The 13,674-nt window shown below is 17.6% G+C and overlaps 5 protein-coding genes across 5 annotated transcripts; 3 read left to right on the forward strand and 2 right to left on the reverse strand.

The window, feature by feature from the left end:
- Positions 1–722: 722 nt before the first annotated feature.
- PGAL8A_00356400 (phosphatidylinositol-4-phosphate 5-kinase, putative) lies at positions 723–4,007 on the forward strand (the record flags this gene model as incomplete). The annotated part of the gene is made up of 1 exon (XM_028672616.1): positions 723–4,007. One exon carries the CDS (start codon positions 723–725, stop codon positions 4,005–4,007), a length of 3,285 nt encoding a protein of 1,094 aa, XP_028529151.1.
- A 1,363-nt stretch (positions 4,008–5,370) lies between these two features.
- On the reverse strand, positions 5,371–5,913 carry PGAL8A_00356500 (conserved Plasmodium protein, unknown function; the record flags this gene model as incomplete). Its single annotated transcript, XM_028672617.1, has 1 exon — positions 5,371–5,913. The coding sequence occupies one exon, from the start codon at positions 5,911–5,913 to the stop codon at positions 5,371–5,373; it is 543 nt and encodes a 180-aa protein (XP_028529152.1).
- Positions 5,914–7,601: 1,688 nt separating this feature from the next.
- On the forward strand, positions 7,602–8,432 carry PGAL8A_00356600 (conserved Plasmodium protein, unknown function; the record flags this gene model as incomplete). The annotated part of the gene is made up of 1 exon (XM_028672618.1): positions 7,602–8,432. One exon carries the CDS (start codon positions 7,602–7,604, stop codon positions 8,430–8,432), a length of 831 nt encoding a protein of 276 aa, XP_028529153.1.
- An 882-nt stretch (positions 8,433–9,314) lies between these two features.
- On the reverse strand, positions 9,315–10,220 carry UNC50 (UNC-50 protein, putative; the record flags this gene model as incomplete). The annotated part of the gene is made up of 1 exon (XM_028672619.1): positions 9,315–10,220. The coding sequence occupies one exon, from the start codon at positions 10,218–10,220 to the stop codon at positions 9,315–9,317; it is 906 nt and encodes a 301-aa protein (XP_028529154.1).
- A 1,576-nt stretch (positions 10,221–11,796) lies between these two features.
- PGAL8A_00356800 (transporter, putative) lies at positions 11,797–13,521 on the forward strand (the record flags this gene model as incomplete). The annotated part of the gene is made up of 1 exon (XM_028672620.1): positions 11,797–13,521. One exon carries the CDS (start codon positions 11,797–11,799, stop codon positions 13,519–13,521), a length of 1,725 nt encoding a protein of 574 aa, XP_028529155.1.
- Positions 13,522–13,674: the final 153 nt, after the last annotated feature.

Consider the following 13,674-nt stretch of genomic DNA (forward strand, 5'->3'; position numbering starts at 1 on the left):
TAATTTTATGTTAGAATAAATGATATAACAATTTATTATATTTTTATTAATTAGCACTTATATTGTAATCTTATAAGTGTGTAAAAATTAATATAAAAAATTTTTTTTTTATATTTAAAGTTACCTTTCAAGGTATACTTAAGACTTTAAAAAATAAAAAAAAGAAAAAAAAATTTTTTTTTTTAATGGACTAAAAAATACTATTAAAAATATTTCTTGAATGCTCATGATTTTTTTTTTCGTTTCTTGTTCTTAAAAAAAAAATTTCCATTTTTATATACTTAGTAATAAGCATACATATATATATATATATATGTATAAAACTTTTATTAAAAAATTTTGAACTTAATGAAAAATTGTATAAATTAAAATTTATTTTTTTATTTTATACAATAATAAGAATTAATTTTTCTTTTTAGACACAAAAAATTAAAAGTTTAAACTTTGATTATGTAATAATTACTGTATTATTTATCAAATAAAAAAAAAAAAAAAAAAAAAAAAATATAAATAAGTAAATAGAAAGTAAGCAGTATATTAATTATACAATGTTAAAGTTCCTATTTTCATTTGAAATTTTATGAAAAAACGCATATGTTAACATTTACAGATGTTCTTTTTTTCAATTAGTGTTGCAAAAAAAAAAAAAGAAAATTTTACCAATGAAAATTTTTATAAAAAGTTAAGATATTTAAAATTAAAAGTAAAAATAAAATTTTAATATGGGAAATAAATGTAGCTGTGGGGAAGTAAGTAATGACAAATTAAAAATATTAAATAGTAGAGATGATATAACACTAAATGATTTTAACTTGGATTTAAAAGAATTTGAAACACATTTATATGAAAATGATGAAGAAAATTACTTTTATCGCTTTGAAAATAAAAAATTGAATAAAAACATATATACAAAAAATGAAGAAGGAGAAAAAGTAAATGAAGATGAAGAAAAAAATTGTATTATAAATGTTAGAAGAATATTAATGTATATTAAAGAACATGAGAAAGATTTTTTGATGTTTTTTAAAGAAATAAATGCAACAAGTTTGATTTTTTTAAAATATTTAATTATGAATTATACTGCACATATAATATATATTGATACAGATGTTATATATATAGGTGAAGTTAACGAAAAAAATGAGAAAAACGGAGTGGGTACAATAATAACACCAGATCAATGCATATATATAGGAGAATTTGAAAAAGATAAAATAACAGGTTTTGGGTTATATATTCATTTTTCAAGAAGCAAATATATTGGTTATTGGAAGAATGGAAAGGCAAATAATTATGGAGTTTTTATACATCCTGATGGTACATTTTATAAGGGATTATGGTTAAATGATAAACAAAGTAAAAAAGGAATTGAATATGTAAATAATAATTATGTATTTTTAGGAAATTATGAAGAAGGAGAGAAGAATGGTTTTGGTGCTTTTATATGGAATAATGAATCTATGTATATTGGTAATATAAAAAATAATTCTTTTTTTAAAAGAGGTATTTATTTTTTTAATAGAAGTAAAATTTACATTGGGAAATGGAGGTATAACTGCATTCAAGGAGAATGTGAAATATTTTGGTTAGACAAACGACAATTTTTTGGTTTTCATAATAATAATTTAAAAGAAGGATTAGGTATTTACAAATGGAATGATGGTCGAATTTACTTCGGAAATTGGTCAAATAATAAACAGCATGGTTATGGCATATTTATTTTGATTAAACATTTAAAAGATTATGAGAAATATATAAACAACTCATTTATGCTTTTTTTTAAAAATACGCAAAAAATTAAAAAAGAATTTTTATTAAATCTTTTAAAAGAGTCTTTTTTTGACAAAGGAAGAAGTAAAAAAATACTTGAGGACGTTATAAAGAAGTGTAATAGTTATGATTTTTATAATTTCCTAGTTATCCTGTTAAATATAAGTTACTATGAGGTTTGTTCTAAATATTTTGATTTAATGAAAAAAAAAAGATTGAATAACTTTAAATTTAATTACAATTTTTATGAGAAAATAAAGTTTCATCTATGCTCCGCTACTAATGAATATATAAATAAGCAGGATCTTAATGAAAATATGAAATGTAGTAAAAAATATTCTTCTAATAAGAGAGATTTATCATCACACATTAATAGTAAGAAATTATTTGTGAATAATAACAACATTAAAGACAAAAATAATTATAACAAAATTATAAATAGGGTAGAAAAAAATGTAGAAAAAAAAATAAGTAAACAAATTCGAGAGGAAAACAACAAATATATTTCAATAGATAGTAATAATGATCTTATTAAAAATAAAAATTATAAAAGATATTCATTAAATAGTAATAATAATAATAATGATATAAATAAGTTTGATTTTTCATCTAGTAACAGTAATGAAGAGGTAAGCTTAGAAAATAATAAAGAAAAATATTTTAAAGATATTGAACTTTTATTATCATGTTTGAATTCAATTAATTTAAGTGATATGAATGAAAAGGATATAAGTTTATTCAATCCTCTATTTATATATGCTTCAAATAATATTATTCTTAAATATGGAAAATGGAAAAATGGAAAATTAAAAAAATGGATATATTCAAGTGGGGATTCTAAACATAGAACTAGAAGTATAAGTAATAAAATAAATAACGATCCTAATTTTTCAATAGAAAAAAAAAATACAACAGAATTATTTTATAATAATAATTATAATGTAATTAATAAATTTTTAAATAATTTATCATCTTCTGCTATTAGTAATATATATAAAGAAAAAAAAAAAAGAAAAAAAAAAAAATATAGTTTAGAAGAACCTAATAATAAAGAAGAAGATTATGATGGAGATATTGAGCAGGATGAACAAGGAGAGCGAAAAAAAAAAGAAGAAAGTGGAAACAAAAAAGATGAAAATGAAGAGGAAGAAGAGGAAGAAGGAGAGGAAGAGGAAGAGGAAGAAGGAGAGGAAGAGGAAGAGGAAGAAGGAGAGGAAGAGGAAGAGGAAGAGAAAGAGGAAGTTGAAGAAGATGAAGATAAAGAAAAAGTTGAAGATGATGAAGATAAAGAAAATACATATGAAAATAAAGATAAAAAAGATGATTTTAAAAGGGAAAAAGAGTTACAGAAAAATCATTTATCTTATATTTCTATAGGTAATAAAGATAACGATATACTGCTTCACGAAAAGGCTTTAATTCAACATAATAGGAATATTTTATCTGATAAAAGTGATATTAAAAAAAAAAAGAAAAAAGAAATTAAAAAATTAAATAACAGCAATTCAAATAATACTAATTACACTATTTCAACAAAAAACAACTCTACAAGTTCTTTTTCAAGCAAAAATATAAGTAGCATAAATTTATCATTTACAGAAAACAATAATGAAAAAATTAAATCTAATGAAGATAAGACTCATAGTAACATGAGAGATGATAACATTAACAATAAAAATGATTCATTTAATAATAATATCATTTCAAAAAATCAAAAATTTCTAGTTAAAAAAAATTATATAAATACTTTTAATGATGAAGATGAAATGTGCAATAATAAGGAAAATAATTACATTGTTAAAAGTATGTATAGCATAAAAAATAAGATCACCATAGAGAGTAAAAATTTAGATGAAGAAAAAAAAAATGGAAATATTTTTACTAAAAAAGGAATTAAATTATTGAAAGATACAGAACTTAAAGAAACTAATTCAAGTGAATATAATAAAACAATAAATGAAAAATTTCCAAAAAAAAATAAAAAAAAAAAAAAAGATAATAATGTGATTCCAATTAAATCACAAAATTATGATTTACCAAAAAAAGGATTTTCATTAATATGGAATCTCAAAAAGTTAAAAAATGCACCTTTTTCAACTAATGAAAATATAACATTTGAATCAGATAAGAATCATAAAGTTAAACAAAATAACCATTTATCAGAATCACAACAAAAGAAAAAATCATTTTTCAGAAAATTTTTAAAGGTAAACAAACACAAAAAAAAAAAAGAATAAAGTATAACGAGACAATTATATGATTGAAATAAATTATTTCAAATAAAAAAACTAATAGAAAATTTATAAAATATGTTGTGTAATTAAAATATTTTATTATAAATAATAAAAAAAAATAATATAAATACACAAGTATATTAATTTTAAGTTTTTGCAATTTATGAATCTAATTTACACTGCTAGAATAAATCTAGTTTGTAACGAGAAATTGAATTTTTTTAAAATATTGAAAAAATTAAAAATATTATAAGACCTTAAAATTTGAAATATATGCTTAGTTTTTATATAAATTTTTTTTTTTTTTACATATGTATTTAATTTTTTTCCTTTTTTTCTTAAATTAATTATAAAAATATTTTCTTTTACATTATATTTGTTACACAATTTCCTTTTTTGTTAATTATTAATTTTTTTTTTTTTTTTTTTTTATATCAAAACATAAAACAATAATTGAATCAAAATGATAGTTTTTAAGTTATTTGATAAGAAAAAAAAAAAAAAAAAAAAATAATAAACATATAAAAAAATTTATATATATTTTGGTATATATATATATACATATATATGTTTTTTAACATTTAATAATAATGCATTTCAAAATTTTTAATCAGAGAATTATTTATTAAATATAAATATATAAAAAGAAAAAAAAAAAAAAAATGATAAAATAAAAAATAGACGAATTACTATATATAAAAAATAATTTTTTTCTGAATATAAACTTGATAAATATATATTATTCATAAAAAAAAAAAAAAAAAATAATAATAATAAACATATAATAAATTAATTACAAATACTAAGCGGCAAACATAAAAAATATTTAGAAAAAAATTCTATGAAATTATATCAATAATTATGACAACATTTTCCTATGTAAAAAATAATAAAAAGTCATAATGCCATAAGTAGAATATATAAATGTATATACATAAGTAAGGAATAAAAAAAAAAAAAAATATATATATATATATATATAACTGATCTAATTTAAATCTATAAAGTACTAAAAAATAAAGAAAACATTTGAACTATAATTTTTTTATACAACACCTTTTTACATTTATAGGATAAATATGTATTCAATGATTTCTTTCTCCTTTTGTTATAAATTATATAATTATAAAGGTAAAACATTTCCATTCAAATACATATATATCAAAGCAAAATGCAAAAAAAAAAAAAAAAAAAAAAAAAAAAAAAAAAAAAAACTATACTAATTAAAAATAAAAATCATATAATTATATAAGATAAATGTAATAATGTGAATAATAATCAACGAGTATAAATTTTTTTAAATAATTTTTGTTAAAATAAATATATATAATTTCTCTTGTCATTTTTTTTCTTAAGTTAAAAAAGATCAATTCTGTGAATATATCTTGGAATAAAATATATCCCAAGCTGATGAAATTATACTCAGTATAATTTCTTTATCCTTATATATCCTTAAATATTTTTTAAATTTATTTATAAAAACTATATATAATTCTTTTGGTATTTGATAAAAATGATATATGACCTTTTCTTTTAATACTTTGCAAATAAATATTAATGGTTCTAATAATCCTTCAAAATATTTATTTAATAATAATTCATCACAATCAAACCAACATTGCCTTGTAGATATCCAAGACATTAAGCACAAATTACATGTTTCTTTTATTTTGACACTCTTGCAAAATATATATGCTTTTATTATTTCTCCTAATAAATTTTTTTCACATATATTATTTATATTTTTTATTTTATTTTCATTATTCATTTTAGTATAACAATTATCTTCTTCACTTAGTAGTTCATCTAATTCCTTTAAATCCGTTACATCTCTTAAATTTATATAAAAATTCCATTTAACTTTTTGGTTAAAATCGTAATTTATACAATTTTTTAAGTTATTGCTCATTTTTTATCCTTCAAAAAAATATTTTTATAAATACATATAAGTTATATTCATTTATAAATAAGGTGAATATATATATATATATAAATATATATATATTTTCTTAATAAGTTTTAAATTATAAGAATCAACTTTGTAATTAAATAACCAAAAAAATAAAAAAAAAAAAAAAAAGGAAATCAGATAAAAACATAACCCTTATAATACTTATAAGATTATTATAAGGTATATTTTTATGAAAAAATCTTTGAATAGTAATATTCTAAAATGATAAAATATTAATATGTAATGAATCATATAATACAGATGTAAAAAAGTTCAAAAATATATATATATATAAATATAAATATATATATATATATATATATTAGATATATATAGTAATAATGAAATTAATAATTGTAAGAATAATTAATAAAGTAAAATATTTTATTATTAATCATCAACATCATAAATAATATTACTATCATTATTATTAATAGTTATCAAAGCCTTATTTGATAAAAAAAAATTGTAAATATATTTATATATTAATTTACAACATTTCCTTAAATATGTCTTACAAAAAAAAAAGAAAGGAAAATAAAGTAATATATAATAATATACTGTTTGTAGTAAAACTAATGAAACTTAAAAAAAAATTTTAAAGAGCCAAAAAAAAAAAAAAAAAAAAAAAAAAATCAATTGATAACTTTAAAAAAATTGTATATATATATAAATTATTTTTTAATAATAAATATATAAATATATATTTTTGTGAAGAAATAAGTGTAGCATATCATTAAATAATAGAAAAATATAATATATTAATATATAAATTATGAAATGAATATTCAAATAAATATATTTTCATTGAAATTTTTAACTACATTTTTTTTTTTTTTTATATATGAATATGAAGAAAAAAAAAAAAAAAAGAATAATTAGAATTATTTTCCATCTAAATTTTAAGAAAAATTTTTATATAATTTTTCAAAAAAATTATTTTTTTAAATTTTTTTTTTTTTAAAAAAATTTAAATTTAAGAATCTTATGTTTAGAAAAAAATAAAAAATTTTTAGAAAACAAAAAAAAAAAATTTTATTATTCTGTAGTATATTTAAATTAATTTCAAAGTACATGTAATAACAAATGTTTATACGCATTTATAATTTGGGTTTTTTTTAATATTCTTTTTATTAAATAATTTTTTTCTTTCTATTTAAGAAGAGATACAATTAAAAAAAAATTTTTTTCTTTAGACGTTATGTAAAAAGAAGAGAAAAAAAAAATTAAAAAATAAAAACACATATTTTTATGCATATATATAGATATATAAAAATATATAGATATATATATATCTATAAATATATATATAAATATATATAAATATATAAATATTTATAGATATATATATATCTATATATATTTATATAGATATATATGTGTATAAATATATATACATATATATGTATGCGTATTTATATACATAATATATATAATATATATACGTAATATATATACATAATATATATATATAATATATATACGTATATATTTATATATATATATATATATATATGTATGTGTATATATATACTTAATATATATACGTAATATATATATATATATGTAATATATACACGTATATATATATATTTATGTGTACAATATGTATACTTATAAGTATAATATAACTATATATACCTAAAATGCATAACTATGATTCTATGTTACAAAATGAGGCCTTTTCGATTGAAGAGATATATGAAAGTGATATAACTAATGAAGAAAATAAATTACTTATTGAATATATAAAAAATATGCAAAATGAAAGAAATTTAATTCCAAATACAGTTAATGCTAATATAATACTGGATAAAAATGAAAATTTGAATAGAAATAAGATTCATAAAATATTTGAGATTATAGATAAATATACAGAAAGTGAAGAATTAGAAAAAAGAGAATATAATAAGAACAGTAATTTAAAATGGAAAACAACAGTAATTGAATATTTAACTAATTTAAGAAATTATATTCATAAGAAATACAATCGAAAAATAATCGATGCGTACAAATATAATTCATCTGATTGTTCTATATTATTATCTTTACAAAAAAATGAAAATTTAATATCAATTTTTCGTTCGAAGCCATTATGTGTTCATTTATATATATATGGCATTAATTATAAACAAATTATTTATTACATTGATATTGTAACACAATATATAGAATCAGAAAAAGAAAATAACCTTTTTTTATATTTGTGGTTAATTTATTTTCTTATTTTATTGGATTCTTTACAAGCATTGGATTCCAATGTTTCATCAAATCTACAAATAATAAAACGTTTTTGTATAAAAAAAATTGGTAACTCTAATATATGCGCTTTTAATAAAAAAAAAAATAACATTGATTTTTTAACACATTTTAATTGTAAATCCAAAGTAATTAATTGCGATGTTTCATTGCATTGTATGACAAACATATTTTATATTATTTACTATATAATCACTGATATATTTAATCAAAAATAATTAAATAAATAAATAAATAAATAAATAAATAAATAAATAAATAAATAAATAAATAAATATATATATATATATATATATATATTTATATATATATCTAGTGCATAACAAGATAAATTATGGAAAAAAATAGGATAAAATAAGAAATATTTAAGATTTAAGTTTAGATAATTAAAAACAACCGCTAATATGGAATTAAATAAGTGAAAGAAATATTTACATATATGCATACTCATTTTAACAAATGAAATAAATTTCTATTATGAATTAATATTATTGCACCCTTCTAAATAAGTATATCGCTTAAACACCTATTGATTTTTTAATTTTTTTTTTCCTAATTATATTTTTTTTGTATTTGAATTTTTTTATATTTCTTTAAATATGTTTTTATAATGATGATAAAAAATAAAGAAAAAAAACTTTTTATTTTTGCCTTTTTTGTGATATTATTTATTCTCATTTTTGTTATACTTTAATATATATATATTTTATATATATCTTTTTGTTTTTATACAATCACGTGAAAATATGCTTAATGTAGAAATAAAAAAAGTTCATTATTTAAATATTTTTTAATTAATTTCATTAGGCACTCTTATTAAATATTTAATTCCTTTTAAATTAACTGAGATATAGAAAATAATTAATTTATCTAAATTTTTTATTGGAAATATTAAGAAATAAAAAATAATATATTGCTTTTTGAAAAAGCAATTTTTTTTTTGTAGATATTGATTTAATTATAATATAAATAATAAATGGAAAATACAAAAGTATATATTAAAGTAATATGCTTAAGCATAATAACTTAAGAACCTGTATAAAATTTTTTTTTTTCGGATATAAATTTTTATTAAAAAAAAAATATAAACAAAAAAGTTATTAAAAAAAGTTGTAGATAAATAATGCAAATGTTAAATTATTATATGTTAAATAAAAAAAAAATATTAAAATAAAACAGAAAAAAAAAATATATATATAATTATTTTGTTTGATATTTCTACATAAAATAACATGCATACCTATTTTATATATATACAAATAATACATCCAACCAAGAATATCTAATATATTTAATATAATAATGACAATTTTTTTTAAAATTTCAAAATGTTTTATAGTTAAAATAGGCAAAAAAAAATAAGGAACTGCAAATGATGAAATAAGAATAGTTGTAGAGCAATTTAAATTTATATCAAAGAAAAACAAAATTTCCCTATTTAAATCTTTTATTGATTCAAAAACAGTATTATATTCATTACCAACAATGGATCTATTTTTAATGCATTTAAATATATATATATAATTTAATGTAGTTATTAATATTCCTGTTAATAGAAAAATAAGTAGTGGATAAAAAATCCTAATAGTAAAAAGTGCATATTTCGAATTATCATTTATTACATTTGGTTTTCTTGATATTATATTTATACTATATATATATCCAATTGTTAAATAATTAACTAGAAAAATAAAAAAAAAGCAAGGATCATCACGATAATAATGATTTTTATTTTGCTTTCTATATAAAAATAATTTATACAATTTTGAAGGACAAAATAAACTATATGCTATTTGTGCATAATTATACTTGATATCTAAATTTGCTTTATTTAATAATATAACAATATAATCATAAGAAATTTTTTTTTTCACATTTTTGTTAAACTGCTTATGTGAACTAATTATTTTTCCAATGTTTTTAATTCCATATCCATTTTTCTTTCTAAAATCGATTCCAATTTCTTCATTTTTTTTTTTATTTTCATTATTATGAAGTGGCAACATTAAAAATAGAGAAGGGAATTTGTATTACTAACTTATTGATATAAGATACTATTAAAAAACAAAAAAAAGAAAAGAAATATTTTAAAGTAAAATTTTAAATGCAATTTTTATTACTAATTTATTATAAAAAAAATATATATTTCAGTTTATATTATCTTTATTTTTATTGCAATATAAAAAAAGATATGCTGTATTTCATTATTAAAAATATCTACCTATTAAAACATATCTTTTTTTTTTTTTTTTTTTTTGATTATCTTTTTAAAATTTATAAAATTAAATTATAAAAATTAAAAGAAAATAAAAAAATTAAATTAAATTATTCTTTATAAATTTTACAAAATAGTATCATATATATTGAATGAAAATAAAATTTTCTTTTTAAATTATAATGAAATTGTATTAGTATTATTTTATTTTTATATCTTCATTTATCTCTAATAAAATACATATATTTTTTAAAATTTCATTTTCTAAACTTATTAAGCAAAAATAATTTTCGGAATTTTACATATTTCGCATAAGAATAATCAGCTATATTTCTCCGTATTTATATAATTTTAAATTGAATCATTTTTTTTTTTTTTTTTTTTTAATAAATTAATCAATCTTTTTAAGCTAAATTTTTTAGAATACTTTTTTTAAAAAAAAAAATAATTATACTTCTTTCAGTATATAATTGTGGTTTTGAAGAAAGATTTTAAATATCTGTTAAACTTTTGCAAGGTTAAAAAAAAAAAAAAAAAAAAAAAAAAAAAAAAAAAAAAGCCATCTATATTATAAATTTTATTTTGTTATTGTATTGTTTCAGTGTTTTATTGTGTTGGTATTATTGTGCTTTATATTTATGAGGTTTATATGTTATGTAACTCTTCGTTAATACAAAAACTACAGATATTAAAGTTTTGTAGATTATATATATTTGCATATTATGTATACATTTTATATGTATATTTATATATACATAAAGATATATATATATATATATATATATATAAATTTATATTAATATATTAATAATTATAAATATGCATATGTTATATGTAGCATGTGTATGATTTTTATTTGTTGCATGCTCTTGTAATATAATTATTTTGCCTTAAATTTTTGTTTTTTTTTTTTTTTTTCATATTTATAAAATTTACATTTAATACTTTTTATATTAATTTCAGATATACACGAAGCAAACTACATAAATATTCATTAAGTGTGGTTGTTTTATAATTATAAAACAAAAAAAAAAAAAAAATTTATATGAAACTTCATATTCAGAATTTAATATGAAAGTGAATTTATAAATATTAAAAAAAAAAAATTTATTCAAAATAAATTCTCACACTTGCAAATAATAAATAAAATAAAGAAAATACGTGGCTATATATATTTAAAATACTAAATAAAAAGCTTAAACTTTTTTTTTATTATTTTTCAAATAAGAACACATAAATATATACACATATACATATATTTTTTTGAAAAGGGGAAAAAAAAATATATAGAAAATATAAGTATGTATGTATATATTTAATTATTTTTTATAACAATCAAGTTAACTAAATAATGCTATAAATAATCTATGAACTCCAAAAAGAATTCCACCATTATTTTATCACATTCAGGTGAAAATACCATACCTGAGTCATCACAGAAAAAAGAACAAAATAATGCAAAATCAAGCAGTTATAATTCTTTCAACTTATTTAGTTTGAAAGGTTATGATATGCCACAAACATTAGAAGAACAATTAAAAAAAAAAGAGATACGAAAATCTTCAGAACAAAAAACTCCATATAATGTGAATAGAAATATTTTATTATTTGTGTATTTTGCATTAATTGTTTTAACAAATCGATTGTTTTTTGGATGGCCAAATTTATCAAATTTATTATTTAGAGAAGACACATATATATGGAAATGCAAAAAGAATTCTGATGGAACTTATGATAGAGTACCAGATAAAAGATATGTGTGTGATGATCAAGATAAAGCAGTACAAACAATTTTTGTCTTTGGTTCCTCTGCATATTTTGCTTTTTCTTTTTTTAATGGATTAATAGTAGACTATTTAGGTTCTAGGTTTAGTATGTTATTAGGTCATATTTTAAATTTAATTGGATGGATATTAATTCTTGTATCAAACGAAAATTTTGATGCATATGTTATTGGAGGTATATTTACATCAGCAAGCATTGATTTAGCATCTTTTTCTACTTTAAATGCATCTGGTTTATATCCAGGAAATGAAAATTTAATTGTTAATATAATTTCTGGTGCAGGGTCTTTATCTACTGGTACTATGACTATTCTTGATTTAATAATAAGTGGTCTGAACTTATCTTTCAAAACATTTATGCTTTGGTATATGTGCATTAGTGTTGGATTTTTTTTTATAATAACTATTTTCCTTTTTCCTAGAACTAGGTATTTTAGGCAATATGAATTTGATAATTATTACAAAAATAAAGAAATTAATTTAGTAGAAAAGGAAGAAATGGATACGATGAAAAAAGTTGATGAGAACAATTATGTATTACAAAATGTTGAAATACAAGAGGATATAGAAATGGATAATATGACTTCACGTAAAAGCGATTATAATGAAATGGGAATAAATGAAAATAGAAAGGTAGAAGATTATGCTAGTACAAATAATAGTAGTATTACTTCTAAAAAAAAACAAAACATATTTAAATCTACTACATTTAAGGATTTATTCAACATTTTTACCTGTGCTCACTTTTTATGCTTATGGATATATGGTCCTTTAAATGCTATTTATAACACTTTTTATTATAGTGTTGTAGAAAACATTTTATCAAAAGATAAAAATGATATACTTGGTTATATTTTGCCATTTTCTTTTATACCATGTGTAATACTAGGAAATATAACAGACAAATTTGGTATTATGATTATGTTTGCATATGAATTACTTTTTGCAATGTCTATGTATGCTTTTAGCTATTCCAAATCAAGTATTGCTCAATGGATATCAGTCATTTCAAATACTTTATATTCAGCTTGTGCAAATGGTCAATTATGGACTTTCATATCTTACACTTTTAGTTCAAAATATCATTCAACTCTTATTGGGTTTTTAAATTTTGTTTGTGGTATTGTGTCTTTTGTTCGATTATTATTATTTGAATGGGCTAAATATACCAATTATGATTTTACTTATATTAACTTACTTATTATATGTATGATCGGTGTTAACATAGCTTTAGCAATTGCTCTTGTATTTATTAGAAAGATTAAGGGAGAAAAAGTTATTTACGGAGATGAAAATCCATCAAAATAATTTTTAAAAAAAAATTTATTTTTTTTTTTTTTTTTTTTTTTTATGTATATATATGTATATGTTTTATAAAAAAAAAAAAAAAAAAAATGTTTATATATATGATATACATGAAAATAATATAGTTTAATAAATATACTAAAAAAAAAAAAAAAG

Source organism: Plasmodium gallinaceum (genome assembly GCF_900005855.1).
Source record: "Plasmodium gallinaceum strain 8A genome assembly, contig: PGAL8A_v1_98, whole genome shotgun sequence".
NCBI classification, from domain to species: domain Eukaryota; phylum Apicomplexa; class Aconoidasida; order Haemosporida; family Plasmodiidae; genus Plasmodium; species Plasmodium gallinaceum.